The sequence below is a fragment of the Odocoileus virginianus genome, chromosome 4 (assembly GCF_023699985.2).
Source record: "Odocoileus virginianus isolate 20LAN1187 ecotype Illinois chromosome 4, Ovbor_1.2, whole genome shotgun sequence".
Taxonomy (NCBI): Eukaryota; Metazoa; Chordata; class Mammalia; order Artiodactyla; family Cervidae; genus Odocoileus; species Odocoileus virginianus.
The window spans coordinates 83717820-83740752 of NC_069677.1; the positions used below are offsets into that span (position 1 = coordinate 83717820).

At 48.5% G+C, this 22933-nt stretch overlaps 1 protein-coding gene across 10 annotated transcripts in view; it reads left to right on the forward strand.

The window, feature by feature from the left end:
* The window catches only part of PCNT (pericentrin), a 107160-nt gene that overhangs the window by 36699 nt on the left and 47528 nt on the right, over nt 1-22933 (forward strand). For 6 of the 10 annotated variants that reach the window (XM_070466928.1, XM_070466929.1, XM_070466933.1 and 3 more), the window contains 13 exons: nt 3081-3242; nt 10480-10631; nt 11780-11940; nt 12028-12266; nt 13891-14053; nt 14252-14464; nt 17042-17271; nt 17646-17762; nt 17880-17900; nt 18810-19016; nt 20920-21090; nt 21346-21498; nt 22820-22912. In XM_070466928.1, coding sequence (XP_070323029.1) covers nt 3081-3242; nt 10480-10631; nt 11780-11940; nt 12028-12266; nt 13891-14053; nt 14252-14464; nt 17042-17271; nt 17646-17762; nt 17880-17900; nt 18810-19016; nt 20920-21090; nt 21346-21498; nt 22820-22912 — 2082 coding nt within the window. The remainder of the gene's footprint in view (nt 1-3080; nt 3243-10479; nt 10632-11779; nt 11941-12027; nt 12267-13890; nt 14054-14251; nt 14465-17041; nt 17272-17645; nt 17763-17879; nt 17901-18809; nt 19017-20919; nt 21091-21345; nt 21499-22819; nt 22913-22933) is intronic. The other 4 variants (XM_070466930.1, XM_070466935.1, XM_070466934.1 and 1 more) reach the window with 3 other exon arrangements.

Genomic DNA, 22933 nt, shown 5'->3' on the forward strand with positions numbered 1-22933 from the left:
GCCCACTTGACTTCACATTCCAGGATGTCTGGTTCTAGGTGAGTGATCACACCATTGTGGTTATCCATGTCATTAAGATCTTTTTTGTATAGTTCTTCTGTGTATTCTTGCCACCTCTTCTTTTATCTTCAGCTTTTGTTAGGTCCATACTGTTTCTGTCCTTTATTGTGTCCATCTTTGCATGAAATATTCCCTTGTTATCTCTAATTTTCTTGAAGAGATCTCTAGTCTTTCCCATTCTATTGTTTTGCTCGTATTTCTTTGCATTGATCACTTACGAAGGCTTTCTTCTCTCCATATGACAATATGGTTCAGATTAATACCAAGTTAATTTTAATAGTTTATAAAGCTATCCTGTGTAGCTTCAGTCCTTCCTTCCTTCTTTGTGCTGATGTTGTCATACAAAGAACATCTGTGTACACCTGATGCTCCTTGCTTTATGCAGTTGTCTTCTAAATCACATAGGAGGGAAAAAGACTTACAAACAGAAACTACATTTATTTTGTCCTTTATGTTCACATATGTAGTAACCATTTCCAGTGTTCTTTATTTCTTCTTATGTATTCAAGTTAGCATCTAGTCTCCTTTCATTTTAGCCTGAAGCACTCCCTTTAGTATTTATTCACAGGAAGGTCTGTTAGTGATGAATTCTGTTTTTATCTATCTGCGAATGTCTTATTTTCTCCTTCATTAGAAAGATTGTTTCCTGGATATGGAATTCTTGGTTGACATTCTTTGGCTTTCAGCACTGTGAACATGGAATCCTGCTGCCATTTGGTTTCTGGTTTCTGATGAGAAGGGCTTCCTTGGTGGCTCAGACGGTAAAGAAGAATCTGCCTGCAATACAGGAGACCTGGGTTCGGTCCCTGGGTCAGGAAGATCCCCTTGAGAAGGGAAAGGCTACCCACTCCAGACTCCTGGCCTGGAGAATTCCATGGACAGAGAAACCTGTCAGGCTACAGTTTGAGGGATCTCAAAGAGTCGGACATGACTGAGCGACTACCACTTTCACTTACTAATGAGAAGTGAGCTGGTTGTACTCCTGTTGAGGAGTCCTTTTGTTGGGCTGCTTCTCTGATGCTTTCAATATTTTCTTTATCTTTCAACAGTTTGATTATGATGTGTCCAGGTATGGTTCTCTGAGCTTATCCTGCTTGGAGTTCACTGAGCTTCTTCTGTGTATAAATTAATATTTTTTCATCACATTTGCAAAGTTTTTGGCCACGTTATCTTCAATTTTTCTTCTGTCCCCTTCCTTTTGTCCTCTCCTCCAGGATTCTCATTATGTGTTTGTTGGTCTTTGTGGGTGTCCCAGAAGTCTTTGAGCCTACTTATTTTTTTTTCTCTTTATTTTTGTTCCGCAGACTGAATAATCTGAGTAATAATTTGATCAGTCTTCATGTTGGCTGATTTCCTCTACCCACTTGAATCTGCTGTTGAATCCCTCCAGTGAAACATTTAGTAATTGTACTTCTAAGCTTCAGAATGTTGGTTTCATTTTATAATTTTATCTCTTTACTGTGGGGCTCTGGTCGTGATGGGCCTTCAGTGCTCTGGCAGGCAGTTTACATCTCTGCCTGAGCTTTCACTTCCTTTTAAGTTTTTTGATCACCCTCTCATTAGCTCTGGTTGTTGTTACTGCCTCAGGCTGCTGAGATGTTAAACAGTGGTTGCTAATTGTTTTTGACAAATGGCTTGGGAATAGGATTGTGGAGGAGAACTCTGCTTCAGATCAGATAAAAACCAGCTTTGAGAATGGAGCTTTTCAATGAGCTGGCCAGACAGGTCAGTTAGTGACAGTTGGTGTTGCTGCTTTGGTGGAGCTGCAAACCCATTCTGTCCCTCCTCCTCCCCTCATGACTGCTGGGCTGAATTTTTTTTTTTTTTTTTTAATTTTTGGGGGGGCGCTGGCAGGATCTTAGTTCCCTGATCAGAGGTGGAACCTTGGGTCAAATCCAAGCCCAAAGCTGTGAAAGTAGTGAGTCTTAACCCCTGGACCACCAGAGATTCCCTGGGCTGCATTTTCAAGGAGATCCCAAAAATTGGAGTGATGAAGTTAGGGCAGGTTCAACTACCCAAAGCTTCCTGTTCTTTTAAGATTTTGGGGGGGCTGCTCTGGATCTTCCTTGCTGCATGCATGCTTCCTCTAGTTGTGGTGCACAGGCTTCTCATTATCATGGCTTCTCTGTTGCAGAGCACAGGCTTTGAGGTGCATGGGCTCAGGAGTTGTAGCACGCCGGCTTTAGTAGTAGCAAGATGAGGGCTTTTAGTAGTTGTAGCATTTGGGCTTTGGTAGTTGCAGGATGTGGGCTTTAGTAGTTTAGCATTCGGGCTTTAGTAGTTACAGCATGGGGCTCAGCAGTTGCAGCGTGTGGGCGCAATAGTTGTGGCACACAAGTTTAGTTGTGTCCCCTCAGCATGTAGAATCTTCCCAGACCAGGAGTTGAATCCTTGTCCCTTACATTGGCAGACAGATTCTTAACCCCTGCACCACCAGAAAAGTCCCAAAGTTTCTTGTTGTCTGGTGACTCAGCCTTTGTTTGTAATGAGACTTTAATTTCCCGAGCTCTGAAGAAGCTGATTTTTGACAGTTTTTGCCAGTGTTCTCAGTATAGAGGAGTGATGTTTTGGACGTCTTTATTCTGCCATTCTGAAAGTACTACCTCTGTAGTTTAAAAAAAAAGAAAGCTTATTTCATTAATATATTCTAACTCATCAGATGAATATTATTAAAAAATAATTATTATTTAAGAAGAAACAGTATATCTTTTAAAATGAGAGGAAGTTAGATTTCTAAATATATTGGATCTTAATGGTCATGATACCCTGATGATAGAAGTTTCTTAATGTGACTGTTGGGAAAGGTAGCAGGCTGGTTTTTTTATTTTTATTTTTATTCTCTATGATAAGCACATTTGAATGCATGTTCACTGGGAGTAGTGGCCTAGGTCTTTTTGATCCTTTCTCTTGATGCAGAGTACAGAATCAATGAGTATTTGCTGAATGAAGTAAATTCCAGTGAGCAGCAGAGAAATGGAGTGAGGATAATTTTATAACTTAATGGCATTTTTTGTTAATAGTATACTTTTGTACAGGGTGAATTTGGAAGTGAAAGGAAAGCTGCTTTGCATGAAAAAGAGGAGATACATAAACTTGAGCATGAGGAGGCACATTCTCTTTACGAAAAAGAGAAAGAATCTTTGTCTCTGCAGCTCCAGGAGAAGAATAATCAAATTCTGCAGGTATGTGGAATGTATCTTTGTTAATACTTTTTTGTGTATGGTAAAAATATGCTTAACATAATACTTACCATAAGTAACATAATACTTACCGTTTTAGTCATTTTAAGTGTACAGTTTACTGGCATTAACCACATTGACAATATTGTGCAGCTGTGGCCACTGTCCATTTCCAAAACCTGTTCATCATCCCAAGTAGATTCTGTGTTTGTTAAAAATAAGTCCCATCCCCCTCCCTCCAGCCCTGGTACCCACTGTTGTATCTTCTGCCTCTATGATTACTCTAGGGATCTCATTTCAGAGGAATTATACAACATATGTTATTTTGTGTCTGACTTACGTCACTTAGCATCATGCCCTCAAGGTCCATCCACATAGTGTGTGCATCAACATTGGTGGCTTTTTATGGCTGAATAATATTATTCCATTGTATGCAGACACCATATTTTGTCTGTCTGTCCATCTGTTGCTGGGTGTCAGTGGTCATCTCTTCCCTTTCGCTGTTGGGCATAATGCTGCTGTGAACACTGGGGCGTGAGCTTTTGTTTCAGCCCCTGCTTTTGGTATTTTAGGGTGTATATCTAGTAGCCGAGCTGACGAGTCACGCGATAATTCTGTGCTTAACTTCTGAGAAACTACTGAACCGTTTTCCACAGCGGCTGTGGCATTGTGCATTTCTGCCAACAGTGCATGAGTGTTTCCGTTTTTCTACATTCTTGTCAATGCTTGTTTTCATTTTTTTAAATAATAGCCATCATAACAGATATGAGGTGATATCTTGTTTTTATTTGCATTTCCCTAATGACTAATGATGTTGGACATCTTTTCATGGGTTTGTTAGCCATTTTTATCTCTTCAGGTAGGTCCTTGATTTTTTTTTTTCTGTTGAAGTATAGTTAATCTGGGGCTTCCCTGGTGTCTTAGATGGTAAAGAATCTGCCTGTGATACAGATAGTTGTAAAATAATTAATTTACAGTGTTGTGTTAGTATCAAGTGTATAGCAAAGTGAGTCAGTTATATACACACACACATATGTACATACTTTTTCAGATTCTTCACCTTTTAGATTGTTACAAGATATTGACTAGCGTTCCCTGTGCTACACAGTAGGTCCTTGTTGGTTACCTGTATACACAGCAGTGTGTATATGTTAATCCCAGACTGCTAACGTATCTCGAAGTCTGTGAGTCTGTTTCTGTCTTGTAGTGAAAGTCTTAGTTACCCAGTCATGTCCGACTCTTTGTGACCCACAGACTGTAGCCTGACTGGCTTCTCTGTCCACGGGATTCTCCAGGCAAGAATACTGGAGTGGGTTGCCATTTCCTTCTCCAGGAGATCTGCTCGACCAGGGATTGAACCTGGGTTTCCCGCATTGCAGACAGACTGTTTACTGACTGAGCCACCGGTGAAGCATCTATCTTATATATACATTTGTTTGTATCATTTTTTTAGATTCCACATGTAAGTTATATCATATGGTATTTGTCTTTCTCTGTCTGACTTATTTCACTTAGAATGATAATCTCTAGGTCCACCCATGTTGTTGCCAATGGCATTATTTCATTTTTTTTCTTAATGACTGAGGGCCTTGACAATTTTGAACTGGATTTTTTCCCCATTATTATTATTGAAAATATGGATGTGTACAGAGATTGTCCCACTGTGTGATCTTTCAGAGTCATAATAGTACTGATTTCTTTGACTTTATCATCATCCAGGTCACTGGATTTGAACTTTTTCACACCTTGGAGGCAGTGTACCACACACTGCGCTAAGCACATTATAAGCAGAATTTTCTCATTTCTGTGCGGTTCCCTCCCTCTCAGAACCCTGAGGCCCAGGAGAGGTTCTGTTAATTTGGTAAAAGTCCATGGACTGCCAAGTGGTGGAGCCGGGCCTTCAGACTGTGAGCACTGCACACACTGTGTCTGACTTAATTTAGCACCAATGATATAAAAATCACTCACAGCAAGATTCAGGGTATCAGTCGCAGGTCAAGGGGCATGTTTCAGCTGCAGACACCACCACCCCCCACCCCAGTGCTGGGAGCCCAGCCCTGAGGAGGAGGAGGTGTGGGAGGGTGCCGCCAAGCACAGAGGGCCCCAGGACTTAGACGAAGGGGGAAGTTCCTCAGGAAGAAAGAACCTTTCAAAGCGTTTCTTGAGCTGGTTCCTCAGCGTACCAGGCATTTCTGCTGACACATTATATGCATTCTTAAAAAAAAACTTCTCTTAAAAACTTCTCTTAAAAAATACTAAAATTAACTTGGCTCGTGGGCACGATAGGGTTAGAGATTACGTCATTCACAACCTCTGCAATTTTATAACTCAAGGACCCAAAATAGTAACAATCCTGATAAAAGTACTTGTGCAATTAAAAAAATATTAAATTCTGAATTAAGAGAGAAATTGTGAAATATACGTAGTGATCTACCTTTACAAAGCGAGGTAGGAGCTTGATGGGAGGGGCGTGGCAGGGGGGAGAAGACCGGGAGGCCCCAGGAGGGGCCGGCCTGCCAGTCCTGCACTCGGGCTCCTGTCACTCCACATCTTCACCTGGAACGTTCTTGCTTTTAAATGTTTGCCAGTTCTGTGGCAGCAAAATGGGGTCTCTTGGTCTTAGTTTACTGATAAGGTTGTGTCTGTTACCATGTTTGTGGTCTACTTGTTTTCCTTTCTGTGAAACACCTTTTTGTATTTTTGACCATTTTTTCTATTTGAAACAATTGTTTGTCTTTTCTTGATGATTTAGGGAAGTTTTTATGTACTTCTGTATTCTAATTTGTGATTTTTCCCCCCTTTTGTCATCTTTGGATGAATGAATGTTCTTTTTTTTTTTTTTTTTTTATTAGTTGGAGGCTAATTACTTTACATCATTACAGTAGTTTTTGTTATACATTGAAATGAATTAGCCATGGATTTACATGTATTCCCCATCCCAGTCCCCCCTCCCACCTCCCTCTCCACCCGATCCCTCTGGGTCTTCCCAGTGCACCAGGCCCGGGCACTTGTCTCATGTGCCCAGCCTGGGCTGGTGATCTGTTTCACCCTAGATAATATACATGTTTCAATGCTGTTCTCTTGAAACATCCCACCCTCACCTTCTCCCAGAGTCCACAAGTCTGTTCTATACATCTGAGTCTCTTTTTCTGTTTTGCATATAGGGTTATCGTTACCATCTTTCTAAAGTCCATATATATGTGTTAGTATACTGTAATGGTCTTTATCTTTCTGGCTTACTTCGCTCTGTATAATGGGCTCCAGTTTCATCCATCTCATTAGAACTGATTCAAATGAATTCTTTTTAATGGCTGAGTAATATTCCATGGTGTATATGTACCACAGCTTCCTCATCCATTCGTCTGCTGATGGGCATCTGGGTTGCTTCCATGTCCTGGCTATTATAAACAGTGCTGCAACCTCCAGCATTTATTGCTTGTAGACTTTTGGATAGCAGCCATCCTGACTGGCGTGTAATGGTACCTCATTGTGGTTTTGATTTGCATTTCTCTGATAATGAGTGATGTTGAGCATCTTTTCATGTGTTTGTTAGCCATCTGTGTGTCTTCCTTGGAGAAATGTCTGTTGAGTTCTTTGGCCCATTTTTTGATTGGGTCATTTATTTTTCTTGAGTTGAGCTGGAGGAGTTGCTTGTATATTTTTGAGATTAATCCTTTGTCTGTTGCTTCGTTTGCTATTATTTTCTCCCAATCTGAGGGCTGTCTTTTCACCTTGCTTATAGTTTCCTTTGTTGTGCAAAAGCTTTTAAGTTTCATTAGGTCCCATTTGTTTATTTTTGCTTTTGTTTCTAAAATTCTGGGATGTGGGTCATAGAGGATCCTGCTGTGATTCATGTCAGAGAGTGTTTTGCCTATGTTCTCCTCTAGGAGTTTTATAGTTTCTGGTCTTACATTTAAATCTTTAATCCATTTTGAGTTTATTTTTGTGTATGGTGTTAGAAAGTGTTCTAGTTTCATTCTTTTACAGGTGGTTGACCAGTTTTCCCAGCACCACTTGTTAAAGAGGTTGTCTTTTTTCCATTGTATATCCTTGCCTCCTTTGTCGAAGATAAGGTGACCATAGGTTCGTGGATTTATCTCTGGGCTTTCTATTCTGTTCCATTGATCTATATTTCTGTCTTTGTGCCAGTACCATACTGTCTTGATGACTGTGGCTTTGTAGTAGAGTCTGAAGTCAGGCAGATTGATTCCTCCAGTTCCATTCTTCTTTCTCAGGATTACTTTGGCTATTCGAGGTTTTTTGTATTTCCATACAAATTGTGAAATTATTTGTTCTAGTTCTGTGAAAAATACCGTTGGTAGTTTGATAGGGATTGCATTGAATCTATAGATTACTTTGGGTAGTATAGCCATTTTGACAATATTGATTCTTCCAATCCATGAACATGGTATATTTCTCCATCTGTTTGTGTCCTCTTTGATTTCTTTCATCAGTGTTTTATAGTTTTCTATGTATAGGTCTTTTGTTTCTTTAGGTAGATATACTCCTAAGTATTTTATTCTTTTTGTTGCAATGGTGAATGGTATTGTTTCCTTAATTTCTCTTTCTGTTTTCTCATTGTTAGTGTATAGGAATGCAAGAGATTTCTGTGTGTTAATTTTATATCCTGCAACTTGACTGTATTCATTGATTAGCTATAGTAATTTTCTGGTAGAGTCTTTAGGGTTTTCTATGTAGAGGATCATGTCATCTGCAAACAGAGAGAGTTTCACTTCTTCTTTTCCTATCTGGATTCCTTTTACTTCTTTTTCTGCCCTGATTGCTGTGGCCAAAACTTCCAAAACTATGTTGAATAGTAGTGGTGAGAGTGGGCAGCCTTGTCTTGTTCCTGATTTCAGGGGAAATGCTTTCAATTTTTCACCATTGAGGGTGATGCTTGCTGTGGGTTTGTCATATATAGCTTTTATTATGTTGAGGTATGTTCCTTCTATTCCTGCTTTCTGGAGAGTTTTAATCATAAATGGATGTTGAATTTTGTCAGAGGCTTTTTCTGCATCTATTGAGATAATCATAAATCATATGGTTTTTATCTTTCAATTTGTTAATGTGGTGTATTACATTGATTGACTTGCGGATATTAAAGAATCCTTGCATTCCTGGGATAAAGCCCACTTGGTCATGATGAATGATTTTTTTAATATGTTGTTGGATTCTGTTTGCTAGAATTTTGTTAAGGATTTTTGCATCTATGTTCATCAGTGATATTGGCCTGTAGTTTTCTTTTTTTGTGGCATCTTTGTCTGGTTTTGGAATTAGGGTGATGGTGGCTTCATAGAATGAGTTTGGGAATGAATGTTCTTGATTGCTGAATTTACTACTTTTCTTCCCTTCGGAGTTATGCTTTCTGTGCCTTGCTGAAGAAATCTTGAGGTTATTTTATAGTTCGTCTTTTTATTCCACCTGGGAGGATGTGAGGAAGGGAGTTGAGTTTTTCCCGTGGAGACTGATCTGAGACCTGTATGCCATGTCCTGGTCCTGCTTGCAGCCCAGTGGATCGGGGCCAGCAAGCCGTGCGTGTGGGCAGCCACTGGCTTCCATCCTAGACTCCTCTGGTCAGGCTGGGTGCCCAGTGCAGATGCTGGGGAGGTCTGGGGGCCGCACATGGGGGAGCCCAGCTGTGCCAGCCCTTCTGCTCAGTCTCCTGCCCAGTCTCCTGCTGCGACTGGCTGAAATGCACCGACCTCTGCGTGCCTTTAGGGAGACGTGGCATCCGTGCAGCACAGAGGCATTCTGAGATTCTGGAATATCTCTTTCTATTTGATTTTGTTAATTTCTGCCACTGAAGTTTATAGTTTTCTCCTAGAGGTCTTGCGTATCTTTTGTTAAGGTTAATGGTTATTGAATACACACAATCTCTGACTTGCAATCGTTTGACTTAGGAATTTTTTACCTCATGATGGTGTGAAAGCAATACATGTTCAATGGAAACCATACTTGGAATTTTGGATTTGGGTTTTCATCCTTTCCGGGGCTAGTTCTGTGCAGTCCAGCACTCCTTTGATGCCGGACAGGGCAGCCACAGCCCTGCATCAGCCACGTGGTCACAAAGGTGAACAACCGACGTGCTGACAGCCATTCTGGACCAAGAAACCTCTCTGCTTTTCCCTTTCGAAAGGTTGCTGTTAAGGAAAACCGGGCATCTCAAGTTAAGGAACTTAGTGCTTGTCTGTGTGTGGGCGGATGCGGAGTCTGGGCGCACTGAAGCCAGTCCTGTGATCTGCACCTCAGCTCCCGGGGCAGCTGCCCCATGCTTTCCTGTCCTGAGTGCCCTCAGGGCTCACCGTTAGGGCAGCTGGGGCTGGGTGGCCACAACATCCTTTGTTCACTGGCGTGGCAGCAAGATTGTCCATTGGCAGGTGTGGTAAATGCATTTTGACTTGTGATATTCACAGTTTACCATGGGTTTGTTGTTGTGGTTTAGTCGCTAAGTGGTATCCGACTCTGCAGCCCCATGGATTGTAGCCCACCAAGCTTCTGTATCCATGGAATTTCCCAGGCAAGAATACTGGAGTGGGTTGCTATTTCCTCCCCCAGGGGATCTTCCTGACCCAGGAATCAAACCCGTGTCTTTTGCATTGGAAGGCAGGCTCTTTACCGCTGAGCCACCAGGAATGTAACCCCATCATAAGTGGAGGAGGAGCTGATAGAAATGCTGAGGAGGGAGGAGGACCAGTAGAGAGGTCTGCTGTCCGTGGGCTCAGTGCCTGCCACTGGCTGTCAGCCACGGACACGGCACTCCAGGGCTGTCCGCCTGCCACACGCTGGCACCCGGGGCCACACTGTGGCCTCAAGCTGTCCAGGCACACATTTCGTGTGCTGGCAGTGCAGTTCCTCTTCAGTGTCTGTTTTGTCCATTTGGTCGTTGTTTGCCATCTTAAAACACGCCATTCTTTGTCCATTTATTCCCTTTTCTTTATTTTTCCTGTGACCCACGTGTTCCAGTCCATCATAACCAGGGACATGGTTATAAGAGCTGCACTTATTCCTAAGTTCCCTCCAGGTGCAGCATTGAAACCGTTTACTGTTTGTCTTCTTCAGGTAATTGGTTTCAAAATCACACCCTCTTTGTCCTCAGGCCTGCGTTTTGTGTACCTGATGGGCCCCATGCTGGCTTCCCCTCAACCCACAGAGCTGCTCTTAGATGAAGAAAGTTCCTTACAGAAACTTATTTTTAACTAAATTGTTCTAACTGAGACTTCTGACAATTTTTCTTAAACAGCTGAAAGACCAGATTTTATCCTTAAATCGAGAGATAGAGGAGCGCCATTCCGAACTGGAGAAACTTCAGCAGAGGCGGGAACGGGAGAACCAGGAGGGCACCACTCTCATAGAGATGCTCAAGTCTGACGTGGACCTGTCCCATGGCGAGAGGTCAGTGGCCGCCTCTGCCTCATGGCTGGAGTGCATGTTGGCATCTGGCAGATGGGACCCTGTGCCTCGTGGTTCTCCCGTCCAGGGAGGTCTTAAACCGCAAGATGGGCGCTGAGTTGTGTCACCCGCATACCCCCACCTCGCTTTGCAGCCCTTCACGTGTTGCCAGTTTACAAGGTGTGCTGCTGCACTGAAGGCCCTGCTGGACCCATCCCACCCGACGCCAGGCAGGTTTTAGCTCTCCTCTCATGTGCGTCTGGAGTGCGCCAGGGGCTGTTCAGTTATGTTTGTCTCTGTCGGGGCTGCTGCCTCAGCATTGCCCGGGAAGGTGCAGCTTTCGGGCTGGCCTCTCTGTACCTCTTTGTGTGTCCCTCAGCCTGCCCCTGCCGGGATCTTGTGGTCCTGCTGCTCTGGGGTCCCCGCCGCCCCCAGACCCTCATCCTCAGCGCTGCGGCACTGCCATCACACAGCACTGAGGGTCAGGGGACACCAGGTGGGGTGGCGGGCCGGTGCACCTCGCACGGGCTTGGTCTCGTTCACCCATCGTTTCATCGTCTCTGTGAGGACCTTGCATGCTGTTTCCAGCTGAATTGTGGTTGGGTGAGGGGCTGCAGGTGGGACGTTACGGGCCTGGGGTATCAGCTTCCTGTGAGGCTGTGAGTCGTGAACGGATGGGGGAACAATCCCTGATGTCTTGGGGCCCCTGGGACCACACCCTGGGCGGAGTCCCCATGCCCCAGACAGTCTGGGGGCTGTAGCTCAGAGACCGGACTCCACCCTTGGAGAACTAGACACCCCAAACTCCGTGGTTCTTGTGGCCCCAGTGAGAGATGGGGAGCTTGCCTTCCCATGCTTATGGGTCATGGGTTAGGGCTGACTTCTGACTTCTGAACAGGTGTCTCCTGAGAGCCAGCAGGACTGCACCACAGTGATGGGCTGGGCTTACGCAGTCACGCTGGGGCCAGGACGGGGAGTGGCTGAGAGGGAGGTTCTGAGAGAAGCCCCTGTGCTACTTGGGGCACCTCCCCAGAGCTGGCAAGTTGGATGTGGCCTCCAGAAAAGTGCCTTGATCACCACCACGCCGCTTGCGTGCGGGTCAGGCGGGGCTGGTCTCAGCTGACACTGCGCTGTGCCCCCCACCACCCCAGGAGAGCTCTCCAGGATACTCTGAAGCGGCTGCTGGGTCTGTTTGGGGAGATGCTCCAGACTGCCATTGCCTTGAAGAGCCGCATTGGCGAGCGTGTGGGGCTCTGCCTGGAGGACAGGAGCCCACCCACCACACAGCCCCGGGGCCAGAGCCCCCCCACAGGTGAGCCTTGACAGCCCTGAACTGAGGCCCCAGGCCAGCTCCTGGCGGGCGTCTTGCAGCACGGCCCTTGTGTATATTCGCTTGCAGCCCCTGCACTGGACGACATGTGGGCGGGGCTAGATGTGGCCTCCCTGGAGCCGGATGGCACAGCGGCGGAGTGTGCAGAGACATCATCGGTGGCTGAGATCAGCAGTCACGTGTGTGAGAGCTTCTTCCTGAGCCCAGAGCGCACGCTGGACTGCGAGCAGCCTGTCAGGAGCATCTTTCAGAGCCTGGGCCTGGCGGTGGATGGCCTCCTGGAGATGGTCCTGGACTCGGCCAGGCAGGTAAGACGCGGGCTTCAGCACCCCCCGCGGAGAAGGGTGATAGGCAGAGTGAGGGGATGGCAGAGCTGTCCCACCCCAGGGGCCTGCACCGACCCCAGGGACCTGCAGGCACTGTGCTGTTAAGCGTTCCTGTTCTCAAGCAGACGTGCAGGTGGGTGTCGTCCTGACCCTGTTTTACTCGAAGCCACGTTCACCCACGTGCTTTCCTCAAACAGATGTCTTCTCTGAGCCCAAATCCGTGAGAAAGTAGGCTTGCTGTGAATGAAAAGAAGATCTTGGTGCACTTAGTTTAGACCCTGTGTGTTCAGCGTCTTGCTGTACCTCACATGCTAGTTTAATTCCAAGTGGGATAACATTTTGTTTAAAGATTATTACTGAAGAATGGGATATTTTTGTTAACCTTTTAGAATGTTCCAGACAATTAACAAAACATGGAAAACAATAGAGATCCTTTTCCCCAAGTTGCCCTGTTAAAAAACAAGCATTTCCACGTGAAACGTCGCTGTTGACGCCTCAGGAACATGGACATATGGATGCAGGCAGAACAGCAGTGTCAACCTCAGATGTGTCTCCTCTGGCTTTGTCCCGTCTTCTCTCAGAAACCAGACAGAGTGGGGCCGCGTCTGGTGATGAGTAGCCAGGTGCTTTTGACTGTCCCCGTGTGCGAGCATCTCCTGGGAGGGCAACCGGTCTGCAGGTCTGACCTGGCCCACGGCCCTACACCTGAGCATGCGGGCAGTCTGTGGGGGCCTTGCTCGCACCTCAGAAACCTTGCCCCCTCACTGTGGGCTCTGCAGAGGGCACATAGGCGTGTCGGGGGGGGAAGCAGGGTGGGCTTGGGAAGGTAGGTGGGCCATGGGGAGGTGGGAGCTGGCAGGGGGCAGTGACGAGGGGAGGACGGAACCCTGATGAGGTTGGGGTCAGTGGGGCTGCCCACGGGCCATTGGCTGCAGGAAGGGCAGCGGTGGCTGAGCACTTGGACAGGGCCCTCAGCAGAGCATGAGGAGAGGCAGTGTTGGAGGCTGTTTTCAAGGAAGAGCTGACAGGTTTCCTTAGAGGCGGGGTCTGGAAGGCCGGAGTTGGTGACGTACTGGAGGAGGCTGGGCAGCCCAGGCCAGGTGCTGAGCTCTCTGTGAGGACGGCTGGGGGTAGGCGTTTTGATTCAGACCCTCAGCCTGGACATGCCCACCAGGAGAGCTTGGGAGGAAAGGGAGGCTGGGGTCCAGCAGGCAGGGGGGCTGTGGGGAGGGGCTCCGTGGTGGCCATGCTGGGAGGAGGGGATGTCAGGCCGTGCAGATGTGTCAGGTGCCCTGCCTGCTGTGATGACGGCCCGGGAGCCTTCCTGTCCTCCACCTGTGGTCACCAGGTGGCCCACCCCTGCTTGTGTGCCAGGCTCCCTGTCCACGTTCCACACAGGCACCCATGGGGCTGACGGTCACAAACGGTGTGTCCGTGCGGCGTTGTCTGTGTTTGCATGTGTAGAACTTTCCTTCGTTGAAAACTTGTTGCTTCATTAGTAACTGACATAATATCGGGCATCAGAATCGTTCTTCCTCACGTGATGTTTAGCATTTCACCAAAATTCTACACAAGGAGAGCTGCTAGTTTCCAATGTGTTTCACAGCTGGAGGAAGCCCGTCAGATCCATTCTCGTTTTGAGAAGGAATTCAGCTGTAAGAGCGAGGAGACGGCACAGCTGGTGAGGAAGCACCAGGAGCTGCTGGAGCAGCTGGAGGCGGAGAGCACGGCCAAGGCCCGGCTGGGGTTGGAGCTGCACAAGGCAGAGGGTGAGTGCGGCCCTGAGGGGTTAGCAGCAGAGCCCCAGAGGGCAAGAGGCTGGGCTGGGAGGGTCCAGTGCCCTTCCTAGGGGTGTGGGGAGGGGAGCGCCTCAGGGCAGGTGGCCCTGTGTGGCCCTGTGCAAACGGGTACTCAGCCCGCCTGCCCCGGCCCCCGCCCCCACCCACACCCCACCCCGTGGTCTGCAGGCATCATCGAGGGCTTCAAGGAGGAGAAAGCCGGCCTGCAGGAGGCGCTGGGCCAGAAGGAAGCGAGCGAGCGGGGCCTGGTGGGAGAGCTGGAGGGCCTGAGGCAGCAGCTGCAGCGGGCCGTGCAGCGGCAGGCAGAGCTACGGGAGGAGAACGCTGAGCTGTGCAGCCAGACAGAGGCCCTGGCTGTGGACGCCCGAGAGAGGGAGGCTGGTGAGGAGGCGGGCACAGCCCGGAGCGGGGGGCTCCTCATGCTGCTCAAGGGTGGGGGCTGCTCTTGGAGGAAAGGCTGCCAACCGACTCTGGAGCCAGGTCACCTGGCCGGGAGGTCTCCCGCCTGTGTGCGATCCTGCATCCATGTCCTCGGAGCTGAAAGTGCTTATTTGGGATCAGAGAATTGAAGTTTGGAGCACACAGATTCGGGTCTCGAGAGGGAACAGTGACAGGCGGGCCTTCAGGGGTGAGGAAGGCGGTTTACCTGCAGAGCCTGTTAAGTGGAGCTGGGGGCAGGAGCCAGTCTGGGCTGAACCCTGACCCTGAGCACTGGGCTCTTACGGGAGAAAGGCCTGAGTACTTGCTGAGTCCTGGGATCTCTGCATTTGCCCCAGTCTGAAGTCCACGGCCTCCACCGAGGACGTGTGTGAAGCCCACTCCTGGTGACCCCAGCTCCATGTTGGAGCCCCCGACTTGGAGACTCTGGTGTATTTCACATTTCACAAGATAAATGGCTACCTAAAAATTTCATTTAAAGTTACCTGGTTGTTCAATGGCTAAGACTGCGCTCCCAATGCAGGGGGCCCAGGTTCGATCTCTGGTCAGGGAACAAAGTCCCACGTGCCACAACTAAGACCTGATGCAGTCAAATAAATGTTTAAAAATACAATTACCAGAAAAGTGTCTCATGTTAACCTTAGGTAGGAAGATATACAGTTTGCAGTGTCTCGTGGTCGCCTTCAGGAAGATGCCATCTATCCTGTGTGTTTTTCTTTGTTGTCTTTAAAAGTCAGCGCCAAAGCCCCTGGGAGCTGGGACCTGCTGCCACATGGAGGCTGGCAGTGGCCTTAGTCCATCCGGAGGCCAGGCACTGCAGACGTTACCCTCCCCCCACCCCCCCCCCACGGTCCTGGAGCACTGGGACAGTCACCTTCTGGTGACACGCTTTCTCTCTGGGTCCACGTGCAAGTGGGGCAGGAGCTCTGTGAGGCCCTTTCATGATAAAGGCACTCACGCCTCATGAGGCTTCACCCTCAGGACCTCGTCACCCTAAACACCAGCCCATGAATTCTGGGGCCCAAGATGACATTCTGACCAGAGCAGTGGTGTCTTGAAGCACGCATGTTTCAGAGGGTTGTCCGAGGCCGTGTCATCTCCTGCCACAGTCCCCTTCCCTTACTTTTGAGTTTCATATCCTAAGTCACCAGCCTTCCTCTTCGCATCTCTGAAGGTGCTGTATGTTTTTATTTATAGGCATTCCTGTTTCTGTAGCACACAAGGATTCAGGTTCGTGGAAGCAAATGAGTGATTTCTGTGTGATCGGCTCTATGTTTGCATCAGGTTTTGCCAATTTTTTACTAAAGAGTAAAATTACTTAAGAGCTTTTGTGGCAGATGGGTACATAGAAGGGAGCTTAGATCTTCAGTGTTCTTACAGAGAAGTGGTCAGGCGTCTCCAGGCCCCCAATGCAGTCCCTGAGCATAGGAGTCCTGTCTCCATCCCTTATCTTGGGCTGGGGGGCCCTGCAAGGCCTATGGCCCTGGAGTTGGCTATTGGCAAGGCCCTAATGGCTATGTGGACGCCTGTCCTCTACCCTACATGGACGAGGGTCAAGTGGCCCTGACACAGGCAGGTCTTGTCTGTGTGGCTGGCCAGGCAATGCTGACCGTCGCAGCATCTCCCCAGCTGTGAATGGCGTTGTTCTAACTGCACGTTCATGCCCATTTGCCTTCATTGCTGTATCGTTAGCATGAAAACTTACTGAGAATGCTGTGTCAGTGGGGACAGTAGTTTGTCACAAAAGACTGACATTTATATAAACCAAAATAGCTAACTTCTGAATGCTGGTGAACTGTAGATGCAGACTTAGGAATTTAACGGTTCAGTTTCCGGCTGGTACCAGCACCTTGGGGTCCATCTCAGGAAGACCCCATTTGCAAAGCTGCTCATTAACCTGCCTGTTCCCTTGCTCCCGTGGCCTTGCCACCTGTCCATGTTAGGTCAGCTGTAACTTTGCTGACGGCTCAGCCTTTTCCTCAGAACGTGTCACCCTGGTACGCGGGGAGCCCATACATTCAGCGGGTCAGCTGGGAACCTTCCAGCCGGGCTGATAGTCCCTCAGGTGGAGGTCTTAAATCACATTTTATATTTCCATGTTGGAGAGTATATGTGAAGGCATAATTCCTAGAAAGTTACCTGATAACGTCATTTGGGGACACCAAAGATGTATTTTCTCCTCCGGCTTTAAATTTTTTTATTTTAGCCAAATTTTGTTTGAAATGTGTAATCCCCAACCCTTCTTCTTATGTGCATGGAAGTTCTCATTTTATTTCCAGTGGGTTCTGGGTGAGCTGTGGCTTGTTTGGCAGGCTGTGGGCTTGGGGTCTGACAGGTTGAGGCGGCTGAAGCAGCTGTCGTCCTCTGCCAGGTCACGGCCTGTGATGGGGTGGGGTCGGGGGAGCTCGCTGCCCCCTGCTCTGGCCCGGCAGCCGCGTGCTGATCTCTGTGGCGCTAGCGTCCTATGTCTGCTGGATGCGCACCCTGAGCGGCTCCTGGCCCTCTGCTCTGCATCTTCAGCTCTGCGGAGGGAAGTGGAGTTGCTCACCCAGGAGCAGTCGGAGGCCAGAAGGCAGGCGGATAAGGACCGTGCAGCCCTGCTTTCCCAGATGCGGTTTTTGGAGGCCGAGCTAGAGGAGCAGCTGTCTCATCAGCAGGCGTGTGCCCAGCAGGCCGAGGAGCTCTCCACCCTCAGGCAGCAGATTGACTCCCTGGACCAGCACCTGCGCCGACAGCGCCAGTTCATGGACGTAAGTCTTGAGCGATAACGTTTGCATCACAAGAGGTCATCTTCATGGCGCGAGCTTCCTTCCAGGTTGTTAAGCAGCGTCTGTGCTGACGTCAGGGCAGACTTGAGCTCAGCTGGTGTGTGTCTTGGGTGTTGCCCTGGTCTGGGGCGGTTCCAGTGGCCCCGTGTGTCTGCTTGTTCTCTCTGCCCACGTCTCAGAAGCCACCCTGGGTCCCCCCCAGAAGCTGCACCCCTTCTCATGGCTCTGTCGTACGAGGTGCCTGAGAAGAGGGGCCCTTCACCCTGCCCCCGTCCTCCACTCCTGCAGCAGAGGGTGGTGATGTCACTGGGCGGTGGAAACGCTGGGATACGTGTGAACAGGCTGCCCCTCAACAGGAGCAGGCGGTGGAGCGGGAGCGGGAGCGGGAGGACTTCCAGCAGGAGATCCAGAGGCTGGAGGAGCAGCTCCGCCAGGCAGCCCGGCCGCGGTCCCCGGGCCTCCGTGACAGCCACGTAAGTCAGCCCACCCACTCACCCCTGCCGGCCCTGCCTGGGGGAGCTGTTCTCTACGATGGTTGTGAGCTTTGTCATTAATGACATTTTTGCCTTCCATGTACGTGGAAACGACAGCGGGCACAGCTGGATAAGGAGGTACAGGCGCCCCGAGCTTGTCGTGTCTGCCCATCTCTCTGTACCCTTGGTGCTGCTGCTGCATGATTAGACGGGGGGTTCGTGCACAGGGCCCTGTCTCTGGCTTGCTTTGTTTGCTTCTTTCTGTTTGGTCCAAATCTATCTGCTGCTTCCTCTCCAAGGTCGCTGTGGTTGACTTGTTTGTTCTTTTTAAAAATCAAACTTATTTTGAGATAATTATGGATTCACCTGCTGTTGTAAGAATAAGACTCAGTTCCCCTGTGATGACATCCTGCAGAAGTCGCACCTGAGGTGCAGACGTGCAGATAGGAGACAGTGCCCACCCCTTGCGCCCACTAATCCACACTCTGTCCCTAATTTGTCATCTCCATGCTGTTGTGCAGTCAGAGCATTGTTGTTGTTTAGCTGTAAAGTCGTGTCCAATTCTTTGCAACACCAGGGACTGTAGCCCGCCAGGCTTCTCTGTCCATGGGATTCTCCAGGCAAGAGTACTGGAGTGGGTTGCCGTTCCCTCCTTCTGGGGATCTTCCTGACCCAGGGATCTAACCTACGTCTCCTGCATTAGCAGGCAAATTCTTTACCGCTGAGCCACCTGGGAAGTTGGAGCATAGGTGTAACCTTTGTGCTCAGCCTGCTTCTTAACACTGACCCAGACGGTGCTGTATCTGTTCTTGGTTCGTTTCCTGCTGCTCAGTGGCTTTCCATTCCTTACTATCAAAATTCATTTTATTTTACTCACAAATTCTGTGCTATTATTTTTGTGTGTCTTTTTATGGAGAATTCTGTCATGTTCTTTCGCTTCACTGTGCAGCCAGGTTAGTTTTCTCACAGTTGTGTTGTACTTTTTAACTTGGAAGGTGGGGCATTTTTTAAAAACTATTGTTTCTGAGGTATTTTTTGTGGTTTTAGGTTGAATTGTTAGAAGAAAAATTGAGAGAAAAATCAGATGGACTTAACGAATTGATTCTAAAGAAAGAATTGGTAGACAGACAAGTACTAATCCAGGGAGAGGAGATCAAGCGTCTGGAGGAGACGAATGCCAGCACCACGAGAAAACTGCTGCAGCTCCAAGAAGAGCTGGAGACACAGCGGCGAGCCGTGCGGGCCCTGCAGCAGGTGAGCACGCGAGGGCTGCTGCTGGTGGAGGTGCCTGCAGGCCCTGCGCTGCTGGGCTGGGGCTTCCTCTGCCCCTGCCTCGACCCTCTGCTGTATGTTCCCTGTGCTGTGGACACAGTTGCCAAGCGTGTGGGGCCTCTTGGCCCCAGTGACCGCAGCTGGGTATCCTGCCATGCAGCTCAGCTCTGACACAACCCACCTGGAGGTGGCGCCAGACCTCACAGCTTAGGGCTCAGCCCCATGGCAGTGCCCCCGCCCCCAGACGTCCACCTCAGGGTCAGCCTGTATAAATCCGAGGGTCCCAGGACCCCCGCTTGGGGTTCAGCAGGTCTGCTAGAGCAGCTCACGGAACTCCAACACTTTTCTTGCCAACCCTCCAGGTTACTGTAAAAAGATGCAGGTCGGGACCTGCCAGGTGGAGGCGCTGCGGAGGGCAGGTGTGGGGAGGGCAGTACTTGGTGGAGGCTTCATGGCGCAGCCTGTGGGGATGGGGTCCACCTTCAGCCCATCTCCACTCCTGGAGGTCAGGATGACACTGACAGTGCTGACCTTCTGTCACGTGGTCGACTGCCCTGGCAGCCAGTCCCCAGCCATCAGTGACCCGGAGGCTTCCCCGGAGTCACCTCAGTGACAGACTCAGGTGTGGCTGGAGGGGCTGGTTACAGTGTCAGGGCACCGCCATCGCTGTCATGGCTCAGGAGGCCCCAGGTGTCAGGAGCTCCATGCTTACTGTCAGTCACAGTGTCTCATTTATAGTGGTAGCGTTTTGTACCAATTTTTATTAGCATTCCTTTGTCTCTCAGGTACTCTGAGTTTATCATTAGTAATTAGTTACATGCAAGTTCAAGATTTCAGGTTTAGAAATCTTGCTTTATTACACACATAGAGCCTAGTTATAATTATTTTAGTTTTTGAGTTACGAATTTGTCAGTTCCCCAGTGAAAATACCTCCAATGACAGTTCTTCATGTTGTAGTTTGGAATTTTGTGTCAATGATGTACCAGCTCTTGTGTCTGAGGGTGTAGGATGAGTGTGAGCAGGTCTCTTGATGGGAGAGGTAGGAGGGCCTCCTGGTCAGCGCTGACCTCCTCTGTGCATTTGGTTCATGGAATCAAGCTTTCTTGTATTTTGTGTCATTGGAAGTTTCACGGTTACTAACTGGAAAGTCTCTGAGACTCAGTGAGAAATTTTATTTTGGAATCATTGTTTTGGCTCTGAGAAAACACTGCCTCCAGGAGGAGAGTTGGTTTTTGAAAACACCACTGGGAACCATTAGAAGAAGCGCAGACCCCTCTTGAGGACATGCTGTGTAGACGGGACCCCGGCTCAGGCCCCTCAGCCCCAGTCACCAGCCTGCTCGCTCTGCCTGCTGGGGGCAGTTCTACCCCCGACTCCAGCTGCTGAGCTTAGGGACCATGGGTGTAGAAAACACCTTTATTTCTTGAGTTGAACCACATGTACAACTTTGAATGCATGTTTCTTCCCCACTTAGTATTTTATATATGTTAAATGTTCCTTGAAAACTTATTAATGGGCTGTTCACCTTCATTGTACAGAGGTATTATCAGCCATTGTCCTGTTCTTTGGCAAGTTGTTTCTGATTTTTTTTAAAAAAATTGCTAACAGTTTAGAGATTCTTTTTGTGCCGGGTTGAATAGTTACTGGGGTAACTTCCTTACAGGGAATCTTGGGTGTGCGGTGGCCCCCTTTGGGCTGTGCCCTCCATCAGGCGGGTGTGGCTGTGGAGTGTGTCTGGGTCTGTGTGTTGTGACTGCACATGCAGGTGTGCATAGGTGTGCTTCAAGGGGGCTGAGTATGGTCTGCACTGAAATAGCAAACAGCAGTTTGAGGCCCCCGATTTCCTGAAGCACTTGCCTAAAATGAACCATTTTTTCTTAAATAGGACAAAGAGGCATTACAGGAGCAGCAGATGAAGAACATGCTTCAGGTGTCCGCGCTGCAGTCCAGACGGGACGAGGGCAAGTGCCCGGTGCCTCCCGAGGGCAGTCGTCCCGACCATGCCGAAGCCCAGCTGGAGGCGGTGCAGGGGGCTCTCAGGCAACAGGAGGCTGAGGTGCGCGGGGTCACGCAGGGCGTCCCCTTGCTGTTTGTGTCTGCCAGGGCCTTCCTGCTTGTGTGCAGGATGTCCATGCGACACAGTTTGTGGGCTTGTCCCTACTGGATTTGCTTCGTAATTTTAACATTTGTATGGATTGTAGGATAATAAGTTTTTCTGGCATGTGCTTTAAATCTTTGAAGTGATTTTAATAATTATTAAGGTCAATTAGAATATTAGTTAACTTTTAATGCTTACCTCCTTTAATGCAAGGTTTTGAACTTAAAAGAACAATTAGAAAATCTTAAAGATGACTTAGCAAATAAAAATGAAGAAATACTACATCTGAACTGGAAATTGGGCCTGCAGGACAATAGCACCACTGCCAGCATCAAAGAGCTTCAGGAGGGGAACACCCGTCTGAACGTAAGTGAGGAAGACCCCCTGCCTCCATCCAGTCAATCGTGGAATTGCTGTGGCCCCGGAGAGACTGGCAGTTGTGGGGAGTCAGGTCCCCAGTGCCCCCTGGGCACACGGCACCTCCTTACTGAGGCCAGAGGGTCTTCATGCTGCCAGGGCTCTGCCTACAGGGTGGCCCCAGCAGCTCTAATGTGTGTGTGGAGCTGGGGAGAAGCTTTGGGGACACCTTAGGGGGAATTGGAGTCACCTTGATCAGTGAAGGTCATCTGCTTCCCCTCCCCACCAGACTCTGCTTTTTGTTTGCACCTTCGAAGTCCAGTCTTGTGAAGGATTCTTGTTGGAGTAAAATTGCAGGAGAGCCACCTCCCTGGTTGCAGAAACTGTGAGGAGAAAATGTCATGACTTAGGACCCTGTCCCTGCTTTGGGCTGCGTTCTAGCAGAGGTGTTTTCAGGACAAAGTTGCTTCCTTCCAGCAGCGGAGAAAAGCTCTCACGTCTTCTCTCAATGTAATTGTGCTCTTGAAGCAAACAACCAAAACCACCTCTGTATCATGTGGATGACAACCAAAGTTGTAAAGAGAACATCACCTTCATAGATGGCCCTGAAATGGGTGGAGTTTAGACTCCTGCATTGCCTGTGGTTGCAGCCTGGATAAGGGTGAACTCACTTCATGGAAGGAAGCTGAAGGGTCATGTCGTTTATGCCTGTTCCTCTTGAAGGTTGCAACTGTAATTTTTAGTGGAAGTGGAGTTTTAGGTCAGTCCTCGACACTGGCTCTCCTTTGGGTGGGAATTCTTCCTTAATGAATAGATGATGGCAGATGAGAGCATACTTGGCTTATTCTTTGGTGATTGCTTTGAAATGAGTTACCTGGAAAAATGCAGTAAAGTTTTGGTTTTTGAAAGCTAAACTAATAAGTCAGTTTAGACAGAAAGCACTTAAGTAGGAGAACATTTTAAAATTGAGTGTTATTGTTTTAGCATACACACTTAGTAGCTCAGTTGTATTCAATTCTTTGCAACCTCATGGACTATAACCTTCCAGGCTCCTGTGTCCATGGGATTTTTTCAGACTAGAACACTAGAGTGGGTTGCCGTTTCCTCCTCCAGGGGATCTTCCTGACCAGGTATCAAACCCATGTCTCGTGCATTGCAGATGGATTCTTTACCTCCTGAGCCACTGGGGAAGCCCTGAGTGTTATTAATGCTATTTAAAACTGCAGGTTTATGTAATCAGGATATTTCCTGTCTTCAAGATCTGGGGACCCTTTCCCATGGTAACACTTTCTTGGCATCATTACCACTGTAACTGTTGTTACGTCCACAGACATGTCTGCAAAATGGAGAAGGCGAGATGATGCGTGTGCGTGAGTCGGCAGAAGCACAGCTGGCCAGGACAGGAAGTGGTGTTCTCAGTGAGGTGGGCCTTGCCTGATGCTGC